Source organism: Oryzias melastigma, linkage group LG13 (genome assembly GCF_002922805.2).
Source record: "Oryzias melastigma strain HK-1 linkage group LG13, ASM292280v2, whole genome shotgun sequence".
In the NCBI taxonomy this organism is placed as follows: Eukaryota; Metazoa; Chordata; class Actinopteri; order Beloniformes; family Adrianichthyidae; genus Oryzias; species Oryzias melastigma.
The window spans coordinates 20,681,755-20,704,501 of record NC_050524.1 but is presented as its reverse complement, the minus strand read 5'-3'; the positions used below and the strand labels follow the sequence as shown (position 1 = coordinate 20,704,501).

Sequence of the window (22,747 nt, the reverse complement as noted above, 5' to 3'; positions counted from 1 at the left end):
ACTGTTAGGTGTCACCGGAACATCTCAATTCAGGAATAAACCTCCCAATTAACCAATGTTCTCTTCATGACATTTAGGTCTAGAACCATGTCAGTACATCAAACCTTCTCAGAAAACAAGATCAAATAATTATGAACTCAATGACTGAAGGATAGAGGAGACACTTTGCTCGTGTCCTCATTCACCCACTCTTCAATGCTAGGTGCACTATATCAGGTGATCACCATTTTTTCTTCGTCCAAATTTATGATTCCAAAAGCCAGTGCCCTGGAAATTTCCCAGAAGTCTCCGCGAAAAACCGGTGTGCCTCAATGCTCGCTACATTTGTGAATATAGACCACAGTGTATTGTGTTTGAACAAAAATTTTCATCATCAGAAGACAGTGGATTTCTAAATAAATTTTGTATAATGTTCATATTTATTAGACTTTTACTTTGGTAAATGGCATATACTTGTTTAGCGGTTTCCCTAAAGACCCAAAGCGCTTTACAGTCACAGTTCTATTCTCACACACACACACTGATGGTGGCTCCCCTCTGAACACTGCGACAATGTGGGGTTCAGTGTCATTCCCAAGGACACTTCCACACATGGGCGAGCAAGGCGGGAATTGAACCTGCAATCTTCCGATCAGAGATCGACCGCCCTACCCACTGACGAAATTCGGACACGACCTTTGACTTTAGAACGACTGCAGTAAAGTGAGTAAAGCCGGAGCTCGTTTTGTTGTGCAGTCGTAAACAGGCGCTGCAGACAAACACAACCCTCTTCTGTGACCCAGATGTTCCTCTCTCTGACAAACATGTTGAGCGACTGAAGAAACTTGTCCGAATTTCTTGTTGCTGCAGAGAAAACAGTGAAAAAGTGTGGAGGTGTGTGTTTCTTTGTTGCTTTGTGGGAACAATAACTGAATCCTTTCTCATGCATGTGACGGATGAGCTGCGGCACTGAGGATATGGGCTGTGACTTGGAGGACTCCTAAGGTTCATAGATGGATAAATATTTTATTGGCCACTAAAGAAATGATAAGGCAGTCGCACATAGTAAAACAGACATTAAAGAATTAATAAAAGAGTGTTAAAATAAATACAATAAAAACTAACTGGACATTCAAAGTGCAATGTCACCTCTTCTTGCACTTGAATATACCACGTATTATTCCTTTTTTATTTTAAATAACAGGCTGTTTCAGAATAATTAATTATTTTATCTAAAGAACCTTCACTTAAACTAGAAATGTCTTAATGAAGAACCAGTCTTAACGGCTTGTGCAGGAGAGGAAAGCTCACAGCTGAGCAGCGTTTAACCATTGCTCCAACTCTGAAAAACTCCTAACCTGGAAATTCAAATCCCTAGAGAGGAGGTCTGCAAGCTTCAACGCCTATAGAGCCATTTGGGTCAATTTTTTATGGACCAAAACTCAGCAGGACCCACAAAGGCTTACTTCATCCTTTACCAAAATAAGACAGAGATTTGTATTTATGTCACTATGATAAATACAAATTAACTTCTTTTGCATGAATGAAACATAAATATGAAAAGAAAATTCAATTTTTTCGTGAAACAGTTTATAACTTTTGATTGAGATTCACATGATTTTCTTTCAAAATAAAAGACACTTTTTGCCACATAGACTCAGCTAGCAATGTAGTAGCGGGTAGTGTAATGTCAGCAGTGATAAAAAAAACAAGTTTATTTTACCATTTGTGGCAGACCTCTAACAAAAATACATGAATCCAAATCAAAAAATAAATCTGAGTCGCTTGTGATTCTCTGTATCCACTCAAATATTGTTCAAAAACAGTGTTATAATCCAGTTTGGCTTAATTCTGGTTGTGCCTTCTGACTTCCAATTGATTTTCGTGGAATATGCCATACAGAAATCTGATGTCTAAAATGTTTTAGCTCAGCACAGTTATATTTTTAAATCTAAAACTTCTTTAACCAGAGAGCCACAATGGAAGGGTAGAAGAGCCACATGTGGCTCTGTAGCCGCAGGTTGCCAACTCCTGCCCTAGAGGTTGTGAAAAAATAAAAAGTCAGAGAGATTTTTCTTTCATTCAATCACTGTCCTTATGAGGCATTTTTGGCATAAAAGCCCCACAGCAGCAGCAGGTGTTGACACTATATCTTTACATTTTGAGCAATAAATCAAACTAATAATTCTCTATCCTTTTGTACACACACACGTCTACTGTATGTGAGGATCAGTATTCTCTGAGTTTGGATATCTGGAATTCATTTTCTGTACAATAAGACACCTGAAAGTGAATTGATGATAGCAAAAATGTTCTGTAAATATTTTTAGAGTCTTCAGAATCAGCCAGAAAGCTTCTGAAACGTCCAGTTCTCATGAGTGGAAGAGGCTTCGTATGTGGTGTAGATCTAAAGTGTTTAGACTGTGCAGAGCTGATATCAGAGGTTCTGCTCCAGTCCTGTCAGGAAATGTTACGACTTGCTGTAATGTTTCTCTATTTTTGTAGACTAAACTTGTAACCAGTGACTAGAGGCCAGAAACCAGTGAGGAGGAGGGATTTGATTATGATCGATGCAGATCTTTCCTCCTGATTGAGTCCAGAGTCAGGCCTCCCTCATCATCAGGTTTTCCTCCTCCAAACGCTCCATCATCTCCTGCTGTGATTGATGCAGATGAGAAGCAAACAGGCCCTGAAAATTAGCTTGACTTGCCTGGGATATCTTCACCATGAAGTCTGTAAAACAAAACCTTGTGGCTTTAAATGCACCTGTATACCAGTGGAATTCTGGGAAATCTTTGACTCAAGGTTGGAAAAAACCATTTTAATTTGATTGAACACCTCTCTCTTGAGGGATCAGATGAGTTTGCACTTGTTGTTCTAGTCTTCCAGTCATCTCTCAGCTTTGTTTAGGAGGAGACGCAGATGAAACCTTGACGTTTTCTCCGCTTGCCAAGCCGCTCGCTTCTTTGCACGCCCGTAAAGATAAACGACAGCAGTGGTTTGGTTAATTAAAGGCTGTGGGAGCAGCTGGCAGCGCCGGCGACTGTCGTTTGGTTTGGTCGTGTTGACTTTGTTTTCCTGAACTTGTGTTGTGGACTCGTAGACATGCCTTCATCTCCTAGGGCTGTGCAGCGTTGCATTTGTTGTTCTTGGTTTGCTCCACACAGGCCCTCGAGGACGCCGCTGTGTGGAATTTCAGGGAGTATTGCTAATGTTCCAGCAGAGTTTCAATGGAGAGATGGATCTGGAGACCTAACACAGCATCAATCACACCCCCCCTCCATCTTTTCTGGCTCTAATTAATGTGCTCTGCTCCCCCAGGCCTCCTCCTCTCCTAATCGCTATCTTCACTCCTGAGGGATTAAACTGCTGCTCTGCATAACACGACAACAGCACCTGCTGTACTTTCTTTCTTTCTCTGCTCCACCCTCATCCTAGCATCCCCCCCCTTTCTCCATCTCAAGTTTTGGCGTCCTGCTTCTATCTGCGTCCATTCCTGATCATCATGGACGTTAATAACATTTGCAGTCTGCTGCGTAAAACTCAAGGCTCTCTCTTAGACATGGGCTTCCTGCGTAAACCCGTCGATGAGCTTCAGCATGTAAGTGTTGCAGTTCGTCGTCGCATATCTTTCTAAATTGGTCCCAGATATTTTTGAGCATGTGAAAGCGGGTGTGGCTCCTGGTGATTTGGGTGAGGCGATAACTCTTCGCTTGCGTCTCGGTTTGGTTTCGTTTAAAGTTCTCGCTGATATTAGGATCAGTTTAGCAAAAGCTGTTTTAACGGCTTTTAAATGTTCTACTTCCTGTGTTTATGGCCTTTCAAACAAACCTGTGTAAAAGTTTGGTCAGATTTTTTTTAACCCTGATCTTTCTCCAAATAAACCCTCTCCCTACACTCTCTTGATTACCTGGATCAGATAAGTCCAGCCAATCAAAGGCTGCAATAGCTGGTAGTTAAAGAGTTTACTTCAAGCCCTGAAGTTCCTAGTCCTCCAAACCCAGAAAACATAAAGTGTTGGGATTTAACTTCTTCTAACCTCACCTCCCTTTTTTTTGTTTTTGTCGTCCAGGTGGTAGCGAGTGAGGGTGTGCGGGCTATGATGGAGTCGGCCCTGACAGCAAGAGACCGGGTCGGCGTGCAGGACTTTGTCCTGCTGGAGAACTACACCAGTGAGGCCGCCTTCATCGAGAACCTACGCAAACGCTTCAAGGAGAACCTCATCTATGTGAGTGAAAGGCTACAGCTTTAGTCCCAAATGTCCTTAATGTTTACAGGCAAGAAATAGTCTGACCTGTTCAGAGCACGCAGGAGACCCGCACTCTCAGTGAATGTGTAGAGAGAAAATGCTGTAGCATATTTAGCATACACTTAAGCAAGATGTAAAGGTAAAGTAGGTAAGATGCAGCCTTGTACAAAATTTCCATTTTTGTCCAATCACCCCAACTTCTGCATTAGGATCTTGTTAGTGCTGCCTGTTTGTTAGAAATGTGGAAATTAGACAATCCAAGGCATTCTCACTCCCAACGTGTCATATATAGATGTATGGTTAGTGCATCGTACAGCTCACATTTTGTCATGTTTAGTGTCCCCAACATGTCGTTTTTTTTAATGTTTTCGTTATTCTTATTAAATCAGGAGTCCCCAACCTCTGGGCTTCAAGCTGGTACCGGTCCGAGGGCCACTTGGTACCGGGCCACAGACCGGGAAAAAATGCATTTGCCAATTTAGGGGTGGACCAGCACTGGTACCCTAACCTTAACCTGGTACTGGTTTTGTGTCCGTTATACAGTCCGGTACTGCGTCCCGACGGTTGGGGACACGGGATTTAATGGGAACAGCCAGCATGTCATAAAACGTCGAGTAGGGGACACCCAAAATGTCAAAAAGGGACGCGGTTGGGGTCCGAAGCATACGTCCATATATGACGACTTGGGAATGAGAATGTATAGGACAATCAGAGTGTAGTTTGTGTGGACATCTTGTGTATCACCTGCACTCTCAGTGGGTGCAGCATTTGGGCTCGGAGCTGGGCTGGAGCCAGTACTCACACCTTACTAACAACTAGACTGTGGCGTAAGGCTACCATACAACATAACCTGTACATCCTAATTGTGTTCAATATCCCTTAGCCTTACTAATACTTCATTATACACTTTGCACACACACGACAATTGTACGTTTTACTTTCATGACGCCCCTTGAGGTTGTCGTATGGCCAATCCCTGTATGGGTGTATGTAACAAACGCTTTAGATGTCCTCATGCTGGTCTGACCTATGTAGGATTTACATTTAATTTAATAAAACATCAACCTTTATATAAAGATTTCGATAAATAAGGTTATGAAAACAACTTTCCCATTTAGATTTGTTTTCCTTTTTCTATAGACCTACATCGGTTCAGTGCTGGTGTCGGTTAACCCGTACAAAGAGCTGGAAATCTACAACAAGAACCATATGGAGCGATACCGAGGCGTCAATTTCTACGAGGTCTCTCCGCACATGTAAGTGTATTTCGATTGTATTTGACTGACTCAATTTTTTCTGCAGAAGAAACATATTAAACAATGTTTTTGAATCTAAAGCTCATTTCAATTTTTTCCCTTTAGCCAACATTCAGTTTTGATCCCAACAGTAGATGGCAGCACAAACTTTTTGCTGTAGCCTGAGCTGATGTAGCTTTCATTAGAATTAAACCCATCTGATTTTTTATTAAATGAATCACATCAGGCTGTGTTTAATAAAGGACAGTTTAATGTTCTTACATTTAGAAATGTAAATTTTTCTAATTCTTTGTCATTATTTTCTTTTCAATTTATCAAGAAAATTAATCTAAAAAGAGGATTTTTACAATAAAAAATTAAAATATATATTTTCTTACCTGAAATCAAACTTCAGAACTACAACTTTCAGGATAGATGTTGGAATTGTAGATTTATTGACATTTTCTCTCTAAACTGGAACAATGTTAGCTGCTTTCAACTGGGAAGATTCGCTGTTACTTGTGGATCTTCTCTCATCTTCTGGCTCCAGAGGAGGCCGCATTGTTTCCTTGGCCGGGTGTTTACCGTCTCTGAGCTTGTGGCTGCATGGGAATATTTGCCGTGTGGTCATTTCTGACACAGTCATGCAGCGACGTCATGTTCACAGGATTCCATGACTCCAGGCTGGCTGTTTGTTTGTTGTAGAGGTTACCACAGGAATGGTTTGTTGAATCCTTCCAGATCTTCTCTGCCAGCAGGAAAAACAAACCGCACTCTGAAAATTCACTGAAACATTTCCAAATCTTTCCCTGGTCTCACTTTTAACAACTCTCAGCTTTCGACTTCAACACTTCCAACCGCAGAAGGCTTTCTCTGCCTGCAGCTGAGAGATAAGCTTTGACAAAGTGAGAGGAGTCTGGTCGGGAAGAAGATGGGAGGCAGAGGAGGGGAAAAAAGCGATTGTGCTAGGCAGGAGAGGGGATTCCTCTGACCTCCTCATGACCGCTCTCCCTCCACCACCACGCGTTCAGTGCAAACACGCCCTGAGAGCTGGGTTTTATCTTTCAACAAGGACTCTTTTGTCAGAAACACGCCGAGGCACAGACCTGAGGAACGGTGGAGGAACTGAGGAGAAAGAAGTTCACACCCGTCATCCCACACCTTTCAGAGGTGTTTTATTAGCATTGAATGCTTGATGGGTTTTACTGTTTGAGGTTTATTTTGCTGTTTCTTTTATTTCAATGAAGTATAAGCCTTAAAATTAATCATATCATAAGATTTAATTATTTCTTGACTGTCAAAAATGTGGAAACGCTAAACTTTAGAGGAAACTTTAGGTTTTGTGATGGAGAAAAATCATTTGGCTAAACTATAGGTGTGAAACTCCAAGCCGTAGTCCTACATGTTTACCACCAGCTTCTTATTGACAAAACACACCTGATCTAGGTAAATAGCAGCAGTTGGGACTGGGTTTACGAGAAACTAGCTGGCCCTTGAAGCCTGGAATGGGACACCTCCTGGGTTACAGCACCAAATGATAGACTTTGTTCACTCTTCCTTTGCTCAAAGACAGTTGGGAAAAGCTCCAGCAACCTCCGTGACCCTAACGGATAAATAAATAGAGAAGACCCGTTAGAACAGATATGGATTTTGTTCACGTTTGTTAATATATGGATGGATCAATAGATCTATAGATCAATGGCAAATCAATAGCGGTCACCCTCATTCAACAGAACTCACACATTAAATAAATTCAGTAAAACTACAACAAAACAGTAGAGTCTGCTCATCTTCAGTGTCCTGTTAGAAGCAGACGCCTGATGTTCTGCAGCAGAGGAGCTGCTGAAGAAGTCTTTTGAGTTTGTGGACGAAATCTTCATGCAGACTTTGATTGATGTTCCTTCAGGTTCTATTTGTGGGTTTGAAATATAAATGTGTATAAAAATGTCACAATGAGGTTAGTTGGTTTTATTTAGCCTCACTTCTCTTTTAGAAGATGTGATGATGATTGTGAAGTAGTGCATTATGGGTATTTTTTTTCCATCCTGGAATTCCTCTGTTGGTCTTCAACCATGAAATGCTCGGTAGTGATACCTGTGGGTCACATGACTTCTGGTAAAAAGTTGATTCCTGTGTTAGTAGAATTAATAAGCTTTTTTTCCCATTAATGTGATTGAAAAGTTTGGGTTCAGATTAAGCTTTCTCACAGTGAGAAATATTTTGTGTGTTTGCTCAATTAAAAGGTTAATTCCAAACACCTGAAATCCCGATCTCATGGTTTCTTCCCTTCTCTTCTTAGCTACGCCGTGGCTGACAACTCCTACCGTTCCATGAGGACCGAGAGGAAGGATCAGTGCATCCTGATCTCCGGGGAGAGTGGTGCCGGAAAGACGGAGGCGTCAAAGAAGATCCTGCAGTACTACGCCATCACGTGTCCAGCCAGCGAGCACGTGCAGACCATCAAAGACCGCCTGCTGCAGTCCAACCCGGTGCTGGAGGTAAACGCCGCTCATCCTCGACTTATGGGAAAAACCAGCACCTCTGAACGTAGACTGTGTAGGAATGTTGGAGCTGTTTCAACTGATAAAAAGACCATTTAAAGCATTTTGTTGAAAAAAGAAATGTGATTTCAGCAGAGTAGCAACAGAATTCCCTTTTTAGCTTTGTGACCGTCTGACTGACAGATCATGTCACCGCCTGAGGATTTCTGCCTCATTTTGCTGCTGTGTGCCTCCAGAGTCTTTAGTTTTCTTCCGGTCATCTCTTCCCCTCTCTTCATCTCTCGTTTCTTTTCCGGTCTCCTCTCTCTGCAGGCGTTTGGGAACGCCAAGACGTTGCGCAACGACAACTCCAGCCGCTTCGGCAAATACATGGATATTCAGTTTGACTTCAAGGTGAGCACAGACGCTGCAGCTTCCTGCTTCCAGACGAATGTAACAGCATTCCTGACAGTTCTTGTTTCCTGTAAAGGTGATGAGCAACTTCATCTTCATGAGTGAAATTTCACCTAAGATATGTTTTGTTATAAAGTACAAAAACATAAAATAATCTAATTCTTCAGACTGTTTCAAAGTGTTTCTTTATTCTCGGTACGTGTATTTATTCTCCATCCCGGAGCACAAACTTTCACTAATGAACCTTAAACCGTCTAATAATTAAGCAATGCTGACCACGTCTTTCAGACTTTTCTCATTCTAACTTCATAAGACCTTATTTTGGTTCACTATTAACATAAAGACTTCATTTAAGGTGTTTCCCAAACTATCTTCAGCCCTCATCTTCCTGCAGACAGTTAACCTGCATGAACACAATTGAAACTACAATCATTACAGTCTGCAGCAGAACTGAAAACATGCTGCATGATGGGTAATGAGTTCAGGAAACATTGTTAATCCTGTTGAGGAAATTGATACTGTTTGTTTTCTGTAAAGATGTTAACATCTTAGCTATAACTGCATCATAAATGTCTAGAATATATTTTTTCTACTATTTTATGGAAATACTTTGTAAAAAAAAAAGCTAGTTCTCCTCTGTGGTGTTTCTGCTTTAGATACATTTATTTTGAAAAGCTTTAGTAGTCTAAATGCCCTTTTCCTGTCATAAAGCTCATAGTCCAGCAGCAGGGTAAATCTGCCATTTATGACAAAAATCAAATTGTCCCTTTGTTGTTTGTTGTTGTGTTCATTTTGTGGGTACACAACAACTTTCTCCCCGATGGAACCTGCATGTTGACTTGACCCCACATGGCTCCTCAGTACCCCAGCCTCCCCCCGTTCTCTTCCTGCTCTCCCCTTTATCCATGGCCTCTGTCCCGTCGACAGGGTGCGCCCGTTGGGGGACACATCATCAACTACCTGCTGGAGAAGTCCAGAGTGGTCCACCAGAACCACGGCGAGAGGAACTTTCACATCTTCTATCAGCTAATTGAGGGAGGAGAGGAGGACCTGCTGAGGCGCCTCGGCCTGGAGAGGAACCCGCAGCAGTACCAGTATCTGGTCAAGGTAAACGGACTAGCTCTCCATGTTTTCTTCTGGGATAATTGTGTGTCTTACGTCACCAGCTGAACTCGCCCTCACACACACATGCACACACACATGTCAACACAAACATAAACACACTTTCTCCAGCAGCTGCTGAGCAGAAACACTCAGTGTGTTTGTGTAAATAGGTGTTGACGTCACTGTTGACTCTGTGTTTACCTGCAAATAGCCATTTTCTCACCCCCCGCCTCTGTGGGCTTTGCCTCAGGTGTTCACCTCATCATGTTTTGTGTGTGTTTTCTCTTTTCCAGGGTAACTGTCCCAAAGTGAGCTCCATCAACGACCGCAGTGATTGGAAGATGGTGAGGAAAGCTCTGACTGTGATTGGCTTCAATGACGATGAGGTGGAGGTGAGACCCGTGAATTTTCATTTTTTAATGACTGACGGCACAAAACTTTTTATTTTTCACTTGTTTTTAATCATAAATCATAAATGTGACTCCTAAGAAATGGGGAAAAATTAATGTCTTTTTGCACCAGCTGTGCCCTAATGTTACCTGTTCTTTATCTATTATTAGGGCTTCTTTCTTTAAAAAGTTAATCTGGTCCCTCTGTGGGAAATGATATTCTTACTTAAATTATAACCTTTATTTAACCAGGAAAATCCCATCAGGACTAAAAGCATCTTTATTGTGTTTTATTGTCTACACATCAACAGGGATCTGCTGGTTTCTTCAGATGTTTGTCAGATAGAGCTGTGTGTGTCATTATTATTACATGTTTGCAAGAGCCTGAAGCTCCGCCCACATAATTACAGCTCTGTGATGGTTCCTAAATCTCTGCTAGATCCACTACTGATGGGACATGTGAGCACAAGTTCACAATAGCAGATTCCTCCATGTTCCAGTCGCATCATAGTAATAATCAAAGCAAAGCTGGTCAGTTTGCTGTAAACAATTTTTCACCTTCATTGCTCATTTCTCCCGTTCCTTCTGTGCAGGAGCTGCTGAACATCATTGCAAGTGTACTTCATCTTGGCAATGTACAGTACGGAGGAGAGGAAGGGAGCGCCTGCATCACTTCAGACACGCAGATAAAGTACCTGGCTCGGGTAAGAGCAACAGACGGATCCGGAGCATACCTGAGAAGTTCACCACTTCTAGAATCATTCTCAATCCTGATGGAAGACCATCTAATTCTCCAGAAACTTTAGGAAGATCATCTCAGATTTTATAATGGTTAAAAACTGATTTTCCTGGAGACAAAGATCAATCTGTGAACATATAAATCCATCCTGGACCTCTCAAAATGCCCCATCTTAAAAAAGTCCAACCACAGTCTTCCATGCCTCCAAACAAATGCAGAGTGAGAGGTCAGACACTTTACATCCATTTACATCATTGGTCATCAAGCATTACCTCCTAAGAGCTCATTTCCATATGAACAGCCTGGAAACCCAAACAAACAGAACTACAACAGGTAGACTATCTGAGAGTGTCCAGATGCCATCAGAAATGATTAGAAGATGAAAATGGTCCTTCATCCATGTCTTCTGGGTTCAGCAGGCAGACATAACAAGCAGATAACAGGAAGTTTCTGCTGACGAGGCGTCTGCTGCACCATGTGTCACTCTCTGCTCCTGTTGTTGTCTCCTCCAGCTGTTGGGAGTGAATGGAGCTGTGCTGACGGAGGCACTAACGCACAAGAAGATCACTGCGAAGGGAGAGGAGGTGAGTCTGCAGCCTGAGGTTGTGTAACCTTACTCGCGTCCAAGAATATCCAGCATTCTGAGTTTTTAACGGGTTGATCTGTCCTGGCTGAAGGCTTTCATTGAGTGTCCACTCTTCCTGTGTGTGTTTCATCAGTTGACGAGTCCTCTGAACCTGGACCAGGCCTCTTCTGCTCGCGATGCTCTATCTAAGGCAGTGTATGGACGCACTTTCACCTGGCTGGTTAACAAGATCAACTGTTCCTTAGCCAACAAGGTAAACACACACACATACACACGTCGTGGTGCAGGGGTAGAGCGGACAACCTCTGATCAGAAGATCGGAGGTTTGGTTCCCAGTTCCCACCTTGCCCCGCCCGTCCTTGAGCAAGACACTGAACCCTACATTGTTCTTGGTGGTTTTATGTTAGTGTGAGTGTACAGCGTTTTGGGTCCTATGTAAGTATACGCCATTTACGATACACAATGCCTCATACACACATATGTACACACACACTCACACCTACACCCCCATGTGCACACACACACATGCACACTCTAATGCACAGACACATAAACGTTGTTACTGTTGTACAGTTAGTGACTTTCTCTGTTCATTGATGGATTCTTCTGTTGTCACATTAGATTATTCACATTATTTCCACTCAGCTGTATTCAAATATCCCAACATCGGTCCTGCCTTTACTTTGTGAAGAGCTCCACCTTGTGGTACAACAATGTATTGTTTTATGAAGCAAGGACTGATTCTTGATTTATTTTTGTTTGTTTGTTTGTTTGTTTTTTTAACAGGATGAGTCTAACAAAAGTTATTCTGTCATTGGTCTGTTGGACATCTACGGCTTTGAGGTTTTCCAGAACAACAGGTACTTGAACTAAATCTGCTTTTTGTTTTGTCAGCTAGTCACCTTTACTGCACAGGAGTTCCTAAGATCTTTAACAATTAATCTACTGAACGTAAATAAAAAAACATATAGCATATTTCCATGCACTTTCTGTCATTAGAGTGGCTGATGTTTTGTTTTTTTGTCACTTGCAGCTTTGAGCAGTTCTGCATCAATTACTGCAACGAGAAGCTGCAGCAGCTCTTCATCGAACTCACCCTGAAGTCTGAGCAGGAGGAGTACGAGGCTGAAGGCATCACGGTCAGACTGAGCTTCCACCTCGCTGCCTGTACTGTTAAATGCAAAATGTGACAGTGCCGCTGAATCCCTTTTTTGCATGGACATGGATTTGTGGATTTTGTTAAACAAATAAGAAATTGGTTTCTGGAGCATTCTTCCTAACTTCCTTGTCTTCAGAAACGTTTTCATCTGCTGGTTTTATTTCACATATTAAGTTTTTCCAAAGCAAATTTAATTAGCTTTTGAAAAATGCTTTTAAATGTGTTATAATGTCGACTCATTGTCAGACAGAAACCCTGTAAGGGTTTGTTTGTCAAAAGAGAAACAAAAGGAGGTTCCAGCTCCCTGAACTTCATTTTCCAAATTGTTTCTGCAGTTATTGTTCCCAGTGTATACTCATTGCCTTTACACTGATTCACAGAACAAAAGCCTCTTGTTTCCGTCTGATCTAAATGCATGTGTGCAGAGAGCGAAACAGTTGTGGGAGAAACTGGAATTCAGTCCTGAAAGAGTCTATTATGAGGAGGCAGGAGCAGATCCAGCTTCTGCCTCTGTCATCTCTGTGGAAATGATGGCACCGTCAGAACAAACACGACCCGCCTCTCCGCCCGCAGACGCTTCATGTGCACATGTGTGTGCACACACGTGTGTGGGTGGGAGGCCAGCGTGGATTCCTGGCATTCTGCGGATGATTCATGTCCAGTGAGCAGCTGTCGGCCCGTCAGACGCTCTGGGTTTCGGCCTCGAAGAACTTCGATCTTTGATGGCTTCAGGCCGTCAGCGTTTGTCCTCATTACTAATCAGTGTTCTGCTAATTTGACAAAACATTTGCATGTCTTTCAGTGGGAGCCAGTCCAGTATTTTAACAACAAAATCATCTGTGATCTGGTGGAGGAAAAGTTTAAAGGCATCATCTCCATCCTGGTGAGGAGACGCTGAACTTATCTGACCTCTCCATCCTTCAGTGACCTTTAGCGTTGAGACAGTTGTTGATCTTCCAAATAGTAAAGTCACTTTCCTTAAAATGTTTTATTTTCATCTATACATTTTTAACAAAAAATAGGCTAATTTTATTTAAATATCTTCTCCAATAATTCAGAGAGCATCAGTTTTCAGTGTATGACATAAAACATACAAAACCACAGTCAAGCACCTCCTAAAGCTCAGTTTGAGTTTTATGTTTTCTCAAAATGTCATTTCTATTATTAACTTTTTTCTTTTTTTACAAATTCCGATCATATTTGTAACTAAATTTGGGGTCACAGAGGGTCAGATTCACTTAATTTTTACGATTGGATTTTAACACCAGAGCAAAAACTAAAATATGAATCAAATCTTTATTTTATGAATTTTAATTTTGTAAGCAGGAATCAGGGCTGAGTAAAAAAAACAATCTGAACCAGTCAAAGCCTAATAGATCAATAAATGATGCATAAAAGTAGAGATCGATCTAACACATAAAGCTAAAGTCCATTAGCTTGATGCTAACCTATAATGGTATTTCCCATAGGACGGCAAATGCTAATGCTTGTTTAACTTAAACATACATTGCTGACTAAATGAACATCTTTAAATACTCATAGGCATGAATTCCCAAACTCTTTTAAGGAAAATATATTTTTTAAGTAACCATTTATGGTCTAAAGCACCGTTTTTGATCATACTTTCTTCATCTTGTGGAATAAAGTGTAATGTTATAGCACAATCTCCACCTAGTGGCCAAACTGAAACATCCTCCAGGAGAAGCAGATATTTCTAAACAAATGTGTCTAAATATGTAAAATGTGTAAACTCAAAATGGAATTGAATCAAATTGATTAAAAAGATTAACAGAATCGAAGTCTGAATCAAATAGATCCATGCTTTGGTGATTCGAATTGAATCGATTCTGGAAATTAGTGGCGATACCCAGGATTAGAAGGAATATGATCTGGTTTTGGGGTATTGTAAATGTTCTGATTGTTTTCTAAAAGTTCAAAGCAGCTCAGAAAAGCTGCGATTTTCCTCATTTAAATGAAACCAAAAAAGAAATTGAACAGTTTTCATGGCATCGACCTGAACGTCAGCATCTATTGATGACAGGATGAAGAATGTTTGAGGCCCGGAGACGCCAGTGACATGACCTTCCTGGAGAAGCTGGAGGACACCCTGGGAGGACATCCACACTTTGTCACGTCAGTTTGATTCTCGTTTTTCCCGCTGATACAGCTGACTGAGCGGTGGATCCTCATGTGTGCTGATCTGTGCTTTCTGCAGCCACAAGCTGGCTGATGGAAAAACCCGGAAGGTGATGGGCCGAGACGAGTTCAGGCTGCAGCACTACGCTGGAGACGTCAACTACAACGTGAACGGTATGTGCACAGAAGCGGATTTTCATGCCACATTTGAATTCCAATTAGGATTATCAGGAACTTTCATGTGGAGTCAAAGATTCAGGAACTCTAATCTAAGTGTTGACACCTGCAGGAGGAAAAATGTTCTCATTACACAAAAACAAACAGAAACCGTCCATGAGACCAATGTAAACATAAGGAAGAGTAAAAATGACTTAATACTTAAGCTAAAAGTGCATTTACCTGTAGACAACCCAGATCCATGTCCATCTTTATTTTCCTCGTCTGAGCTGGAATCTGGCTCAGAATCATACGGTTGGATAGCTCCAATATTATCTCACCATTTTTGGTGCATTGGTAGTTTTAGGTTTGGGGGTGTGAGGGGCTGTAAGCTAGAGGAGGAGCATGTAAATGTGGGGTTGCTCCATGCCAACAGTCCCGCCCACAACTAAGAGGTGAATATATGATGAACTCCTGCCGCTCTACAGAAACTATGTCCTGAAAAACAATACAGGTTTTTTTATTTTGGCTAAAAAAACTAAAAGACCACTGGGAATTATTTGAAAATAGATCAAAAGATGCTTGGAGTGGAACTTTATGGAGCCCTATATTTAAGTCATGCCTAAATTTAGGAAATTTAGGCAGAATTTTATATTAATACTAAAATTATCTATTTTAATCTGTGTTTCTTTTACTGTGAAAGGCTTACGTTCTCATAAACTCATTTTGGGAAGAGTTTCAGTGAAAACCATTTTTTATTTTCTAAATTTGTCACCACCAGAAGAACTCATAAATTAAAGATCTTCTTCTTCTTCTTCAGGGTTTCTGGACAAAAACAACGACCTGCTGTTCAGGAACTTGAAGGAGGTAAAACAGACCCTGTTTGATTCCAGCACAGAGAAGAAGACGTTTCTCCACGCTTTAGATCAGCAGGTTAAATCTGTGCACGTCTGCAGGTCATGTGCATGTCAGAGAACAGCATCCTGACCCAGTGCTTCGACAAGGAGGAGCTGAGTGACAAGAAGCGTCCCGAAACGGTGAGCCGCTCCGCTCTGTTCTTGAGCCCGTCTTTGTTTTCCCAGGTTTCCTCAGCTGATTCTACACACTCATAAATCCATGCAAGCAGCATACTTTCCCACAGCACAACAAACAGCAGTGTGTCTGCCCTCTCCAGTCCTGAGTGGGCAGTCTGATGGGGATTCTCTGCCCCTCTGCTGAAGAATGCCTCACAAACAGGCGCTGATGCAGGGGGCTGTCACAGGCTAGCAAGTCCCGGTCCCGGTCCGGACACAGGCGCCAGTGTTCCCCAGCCACGCTTCTGCTTTACCAGTCCTGCATTGGTCATCACCAACAGGGTTCCTCTGTTCTCCTTTACGTCTTCGTCTCCGCGTCGCTTCTTCGTCTCAGTCCATCCCTGACCCGCTCGCTGTCTCCTTCAGGCGGCCACTCAGTTCAAAACCAGCCTGGCGAAGCTGATGGAGATCCTGATGTCGAAGGAGCCGTCGTACGTCCGCTGCATCAAGCCGAATGACTCCAAGCAGTCAGGTAAATCCTGATTTTAAAGAGTTTCTGTCAAACTTTGTGATTGAGTCAGAGTTTTACGGTTCAGGATTCCAATGAAATTTGATTAATGTTTCAATCATTTATTTGGTATTTAATTTAAAACTTGGCTTAAACCCTTAAAACAAAATTTTTTGTAGTTTTTTTGTTATTTTGTATCTAAATTTACACATTTTTAGTTATAATTACACTTTTTTAAATAAAAGATTGAACAGTTTTCTTATTTTTTATTGTAAATTTGAATCAATTTGTATTGTTGTTTTTTCTTCTGTTCTTTTGCATTTTTGTAGATAGTTATATGTTTCACATGTAAAGCAAATTATACATAAATAATATACGTTTGTGGGTGAGAATTAATACGAATTTTGTTGTACCTACTTCTTTTTCTACCAGTTTATTACTTTATCCTGACGATTTAACTACTTTTTTGAGTTTTAAGATAGAAGGAAATCAACCAAATTTAAATCTGTATTAAAAGTTTGTTAGTTTTGTCTAAACTTTTAATGGTGCTGTAATTCACAACATCTAAACTCATAACATAAAATACTAAACACTTTGGATTCAAAACATCAGTATTTGTACTATTCTGTCAAACTTTAAGCCTCTCCCGTAAACTTCGTTCCTACAAGCATTATTTATTCTGGACTAAACGGTTGTTTTTTTGCTGCATCAGCAGCTGCAGCGTAGCGCCGTCGTGGTGGTCAGTATATCGGACCCGGGCCTTTGTCTGCGCACACACCCGGTCTTTGTCTCTGCTTCACACTGAATCTCTGTCCTGCGTCTCTCCCACCACCGATGCTCAGCATTTACTGCTCCAGTCGGCCGTTCCACCTTTTTCCTTTTGTTCCTCAGGTCGGTTCGATGAGGTGCTGATCCGCCACCAGGTCAAGTATCTGGGTCTGATGGAGAACCTGCGGGTCAGGAGGGCCGGCTTCGCCTACAGACGGCGCTATGAGGTCTTCCTGCAGAGGTGATCGACCACAGTTCAGTGTCCAGCCTCTCTGAAGCTTTTATGGAGATGAGCTGAGACAGTTTGGAAGCTGGAAACATCCTCTGGTTCTGAAATGGTTCTGTGGAGGCGTATTGATTTTTGTTTGGCGCTGAGGGGAGAGGGACAAATCACTGTATTGATTCTCTTCATATGAGCAGAGGAAAGAATAGAGAAGCAGTAAATCTTTATTCTCTGAGGACATTAAGAGTCTCTTTGTGATCAAATGAACTCTTAGGGGATCAGAAATTTCCCAGGATTCAGTCTGTTCTTTACTTCTTCCAGTTCAGGAGAAGCAGAAGGAATCCACTTTTAAGACTTTAATTTTTAAGTTTACATCCATACGTTTCATTAACTCCTCTGTTCACATTCTGTTTAGGTACAAGTCTCTGTGTCCAGCAACGTGGCCTAACTGGCAGGGAAAGCTGTCAGACGGAGTCTCCACTCTGGTCAAACATCTGGGATATAAACCCGAGGAGTACAAAATGGGCAGGTCAGATGTTCTGCTGTGGCTCCTGTGTGCAGAGGATTCTGTTTTTCTAACTTCTATCTTTTCTTTCTTTCAACCTTATAGATCTAAAATTTTCATCCGCTTCCCGAAGACTCTGTTTGCCACTGAAGATGCTCTGGAGACCCGGAAACACGGTCTCGGTAAGACTCTACTGTTCCTGTCAACAGGTTTCGAGTTCAAATCGTAAACAATGTCTCTGAGGAATCTCTGTCACCCAACAGCCACCAAACTGCAGGCGGGATGGAAGGGCTACAGCCAGAAGTCCAAATACCAAAAACTCAGAAGTTCAGGTGAGGAGCACAGACCCAGTTATGTTAAACCATAAAACGGCATCGTACATTTATGAAAGTTCTGCTGTTTCTCAAAGCAATCGCAATCCAAGCGTGGTGGAGGGGCGTCCTGGCCAGGAGGAGAGCAAAGCGCAGACGTCAGGCAGCCGACACCATCCGCAGGTATGACCCGCACAAGACCGACCAGCAGGAGGCGCCGTCCACCTCCTAATTAGATTGAAAATGATGCATTAAAGATGCTGTGATAAAAAATCTGGAAGTTTGTGTTTTTATATGACCTAAAAATGTAACATTTCTACATGTTTTTCATGGTTTTGATGATTTATTTTTTTGAATTTCACTTTTTCAGGTTTATCAAAGGTTTCATCAATCGCCACAAAGAACGCTGCCCAGAGAACGAATACTTCCTGGATTATGTTCGTTACTCCTTCCTGACAAATCTGCGCAAAAATCTGCCCAAGAACGTTCTGGACAAGAGCTGGCCGACACCTCCCGCTGCTCTCACCGAGGTGGGGAGGCTCACTGTTTTCATGGAACTTTATGTGAATTCTGACATAAAGAGGTCAAGTTTTCTCATAAACATATGAATCATCTGGAGGGAGGACTTTGGGGAACTTTTTTAGAACGTTTTTCTCTTAGCTGCTCATTTTCAGAGGATTTGCTCTGTGAAGAATTTATTTAGAAGTTTATTTCTCCTCATTTTCTGGTGTTGCTCAGTTTAGCAAACAGAAATGAAAGCATCCGAAACTAAGATAGTAAGAGAAATTGATTAAAAAAAAAAATCTGGAAAATCTTCAAGGAATTTGGAGATGTTTTGTTCCAAAAGTTTAGGAAATATTCTTGAGAAAAACATGACAAATGAGTATGTGTGTCAGCATCATGTAGAAAGTTTAAGACTACAGTTCTGCTGATCTCCTGTGACTGAATCATTAGAAACCTAAAGACCAAACTGCATGTTTTCAGGCCTCAGAGCTTTTACGGAAGATGTGCATGCAGAATATGGTGTGGAGCTACTGCAAGAAGATTAGTCCAGAGTGGAAACATCAGGTAATATTCTTTAAGATTTGTTTCCAAAGGAAAGATTTTTTTCCCTCACCGTTACTCTTGTCTTCATAGTTGGAGCAGAAGATGATTGCCAGCGAGATCTTCAAGGACAAGAAAGACAACTACCCTCAGAGTGTCCCCAAGCTGTTTCTCAACACGAGGCTCAGTAAGGCCGCGTGATTCCTGCTGCACGGTGGTTTGTACTTAACCCTAATCCTCCGTATCTGCTTCTGCTCAGGTGGAGAGAACATCAACCCCAAGGTGCTGCAGGCTCTGGGCAGTGAGAGGATGAAGGTGGGCGGAGCTCTGTCTGAACGCCATGACAACGTGAATTCCTCGTGAGCCTGACCTCTCCTCCTTTCTCAGTACGCAGTGCCGGTGACCAAGTACGACCGGAAGGGCTACAAGGCTCGGACCCGCCAGCTGCTGCTCACCGCCAACTCTGCCATCATCGTGGAGGAGGGCAAACTGAAGCAGCGCATCGACTACGGAGCGCTCAAAGGTCAGGGTCTAAAAGAAGGATGAAGAAAACGTGGCCGTGATTTTGTCGTGACTGCTGCTCTCGCCGCCCTCAGGCATCTCGGTCAGCTCTCTCAGCGACGGCCTGTTCGTTCTGCACGTGCCCAGTGACGACAACAAACAAAAGGTAGGAAAGCACCGTCGTGGGCGAGATGTTGGGAGGTTTCCATACTCAGCAGGTTTGTGGTGCGTTCTTTTCAGGGGGACGTGGTTTTGCAAAGCGAGCATGTAATCGAGACCTTGACCAAGATCGCCATCTGTGCCGACAAAATCAACAACATCAACATCAGCCAGGGCAGGTGAGAGCTGGTTCTGTTCAGTCCTGCATGAGCAGATCCTGAGAGACGGCTGTTTTTAGGAGTGTTTGAACAGAGAGCGTCCTGCAGCTCGTGGACAGAATCTCTCTGACAGTAGGAGTTCCTTCAGTCGGACCGGGTCTCATTTGGATTGTGTGATCTGATTCTGTCTGAACACGTCCACCTGCTGTCCTGTTGGCTCTTACTGGTTCCTCTATGACTGGATGTGGATCTGCAGGTCCGATCATCCGTCTTCTCCTTCTAAATGTTTCTGCTCTTTCCCTCAGTATCCAGTTTATAGTGGGTCAGGGGAAAGAGGGCGTCATAGACTTCACAGCCGGATCAGAACTGCTGGTGACCAAGGCAAAGAACGGACACTTGTCTGTGGTAAGTGGACTTCCTGTTGCCGTGGAGAACCAAAAGTCCTGCTTTAGAAAAACAGCTTTTTCTCCTGAAGTAAAAGAAAGAGTTGCTCTGGTTTTAAGCTCTACTGATAGACGATGGAACAACATCTTTATCTAAAAGGAATCTCAAATTAAACGTGTATGTCCAAAAAACAAAAACACAATTGTCATTCCATTTAATAAACATAATTCGTCATATTTTCTGCCCTTTTAGAAGCTCTGACCTAAAAAGTTCTGTGACGTCACATCCCAGGTTTCTCTGAACATCTCGATTGTTTTACTGTAGGATTATGGGTAAACTGTAACAGTTTCATTGCTATTGAATGCTTAACCAGCATTAACTTTTCCCCTTTTAAAGTATTTGATGTCTTTTTAACTTGACACATTAATCCTCTATCCCAGTGTTTTATTAACTAGTGTTCTTTCTGTTTATTTGAGTCTTAGTCACGGTGATAAGAATGACTGTAAATTATTACAGAGGTAATTTTTTATATTCTGGTTGGTGGAGTGTCTTGTCATTAATATCATGGAGATACTTAATTTTGACTCCAATAAGGTTAAAAATTAACTGATTTTAAGCATCAAACGTTCTAACACCTGTTTTTAGCAAAGTCTGCCTTTCATTTGAGTATTGTTTTAACTTGATTTAATGTTTATATTGTGTCGTTTTATTCTTTTTACCTTCTTCAGGATTTTTCATACAGGATCACTATTGTTTTTTCGTTAAACAACAGAACAAAGACCTACTGTATTGAAAATTAAAGAACGACCGGGTCAGAGAAACGGTTCTGCGACGGCTGCTGCTGACCCGTGTGTTTCTGCTTCCTCTTCCTCCACTGGTTCTGCTGACGTCCGATGTCAAATCTGTCTTCCAGACGGCGCCCAGACTGAACTCCAGATGATGCCCATCCATCCACACAGAGGAAGCCCCTCCTGACCTCCGCCGCCCTCCATCCACCTCTGCATCAGCCAATCACACACCAGCGGTCCTTCATGGAGGAGCTTTTGCTTTGAGTGTAACAGAGAAAAAAACCCAGCTCAACTAATTGTTATATATTTATGTTTATACGTAATATTTTGGGGGAAATTAATATTGTTGCTTGTGGAATATTCAGATTTTTTTTTATTTGTCAGGAATAATAAATGTATGTTGTTGTGCTTGATTTGGGAACAAAAAACTGATGGAGAAGTCGGGATCAGAACCAATATGGAGGAAGGGTGTTCCTTAAAGCTCATCAGTCAAGAAGGGAAAGTACCTTTTGACTCGTGAAGTTGACGCCGCTCCTCCTGAACGCCATCGATCTGTTGTTGGAATGGCGGTGTGGAGTTTGGTGAGGAAGAGCAGCTTTTCCGTCACGGCGGCGTCTGCGTCTCCGCAGGAACAGCTGACGTACTACTGAGTTTACTTCAGTCCGCTGTTCTTTGTGCAGCTTTCCAAAGCGACTGCGGATCAACACTGTGCGTGTTTTGGAAATACTTTGAAAAGAAGATGAGGATGAAGTGAAGATGAGTAAAAGGTGACATAAAAGGAACTTGTGCCTCACCTGTCTGCTTACCTGAGGAGCAGGTTAATCTCACCAACACATTAATTTAGCCAGCTGATTTATATTTACATACGTCGGATTTTATAACTGCAAACCTGTCGGGTGGAGTCGGACAAAACTCGCATCCTAAAGTAACTTGATGAGTCTGCGCTTGAAACCAAAGTCTAAACATTTTATTTTAATGAAGCAGGTTTGAAAAAAGATTTGTGCCAACATGTATAACAATCTGCCAATTTCATGTCTGTCTGTGTGAGTTTTTCCCAAAAATGTCTAAATTTGTGGACGGATAAATCGTACTGAAGTCCTGTTTGGGAGTTTGCCGCTCGCCTTTCCTGTGATGCTTTTTCAACCATTAAAGTAACGAATGACTGCAACCCGACACGTCTGTGGTGGTTAGACGCTCAATAAACCGGATCTACAGCCAGCAACGCCTTCCGACCCCACCTCCGTGAGACCAAAGACTCCTGAAGAAAAGCTGCTGCTTCAGAGAGGAGCTGGAAGACGCTTGATTTTCCTCTGCTCACCTCTGGAGAAACGGCCTCCAAGCCAAAGAAAGGACCCGCTTTGTAACTCTGTCTGTATAATTAATATAATTCTGTCATTTCTAAATATTATGTCTGTTTTCCAAAAAGTGGAGGGTTTTTGTACAGTTTAATTGAACAATCAGGTGTGTGTTTGTTGATGGGAAAAGGAGAAAATGTTTTTGGAGCAAACTGGTGCCTTTGGTGGGGCCTGGATGGAGGATGTGTGTGCTGGGAGATGGATGTCCTTTTTTTTCTCCCCCTCTTTCTGCGTCCAAAAGAAGTTTAATGTTTATTCCCATCTCAGTCCTGACTCACTGTATGCACCACATCATTGTAGAATTATGGAAACACCAAAGAATTATCAAACTTCAACTAAAAATAAATTTATATTGTTTCATTTTTGAAGTGGTTCATGTCTGAATACATGCTGAGATGTGGATT

At 42.1% G+C, this 22,747-nt stretch overlaps 1 protein-coding gene across 3 annotated transcripts in view; it reads left to right on the top strand.

Annotated features, from left to right (window-relative positions):
• Window positions 1-22,711, top strand: part of LOC112149537 (unconventional myosin-Ic) — a 45,368-nt gene extending 22,657 nt beyond the window's left edge. For all 3 annotated transcript variants that reach the window (XM_024277287.2, XM_024277289.2, XM_024277288.2), the window contains 31 exons: window positions 4,052-4,207; window positions 5,369-5,484; window positions 7,763-7,961; window positions 8,277-8,357; window positions 9,285-9,464; window positions 9,755-9,853; window positions 10,444-10,554; window positions 11,102-11,173; window positions 11,309-11,428; window positions 11,962-12,035; window positions 12,209-12,314; window positions 13,137-13,217; window positions 14,376-14,467; window positions 14,550-14,644; window positions 15,447-15,493; window positions 15,583-15,663; window positions 16,066-16,171; window positions 17,039-17,156; window positions 17,554-17,667; window positions 17,749-17,825; window positions 17,907-17,975; window positions 18,053-18,137; window positions 18,325-18,484; window positions 18,939-19,022; window positions 19,092-19,185; window positions 19,258-19,313; window positions 19,386-19,521; window positions 19,595-19,665; window positions 19,740-19,837; window positions 20,122-20,221; window positions 21,114-22,711. In XM_024277287.2, the coding sequence (XP_024133055.1) occupies window positions 4,052-4,207; window positions 5,369-5,484; window positions 7,763-7,961; window positions 8,277-8,357; window positions 9,285-9,464; window positions 9,755-9,853; window positions 10,444-10,554; window positions 11,102-11,173; window positions 11,309-11,428; window positions 11,962-12,035; window positions 12,209-12,314; window positions 13,137-13,217; window positions 14,376-14,467; window positions 14,550-14,644; window positions 15,447-15,493; window positions 15,583-15,663; window positions 16,066-16,171; window positions 17,039-17,156; window positions 17,554-17,667; window positions 17,749-17,825; window positions 17,907-17,975; window positions 18,053-18,137; window positions 18,325-18,484; window positions 18,939-19,022; window positions 19,092-19,185; window positions 19,258-19,313; window positions 19,386-19,521; window positions 19,595-19,665; window positions 19,740-19,837; window positions 20,122-20,221; window positions 21,114-21,140 (3,105 nt within the window). In that variant the 3' untranslated portion in view covers window positions 21,141-22,711. The remainder of the gene's footprint in view (window positions 1-4,051; window positions 4,208-5,368; window positions 5,485-7,762; window positions 7,962-8,276; window positions 8,358-9,284; window positions 9,465-9,754; window positions 9,854-10,443; window positions 10,555-11,101; window positions 11,174-11,308; window positions 11,429-11,961; window positions 12,036-12,208; window positions 12,315-13,136; window positions 13,218-14,375; window positions 14,468-14,549; window positions 14,645-15,446; window positions 15,494-15,582; window positions 15,664-16,065; window positions 16,172-17,038; window positions 17,157-17,553; window positions 17,668-17,748; window positions 17,826-17,906; window positions 17,976-18,052; window positions 18,138-18,324; window positions 18,485-18,938; window positions 19,023-19,091; window positions 19,186-19,257; window positions 19,314-19,385; window positions 19,522-19,594; window positions 19,666-19,739; window positions 19,838-20,121; window positions 20,222-21,113) is intronic.
• Window positions 22,712-22,747: the final 36 nt, after the last annotated feature.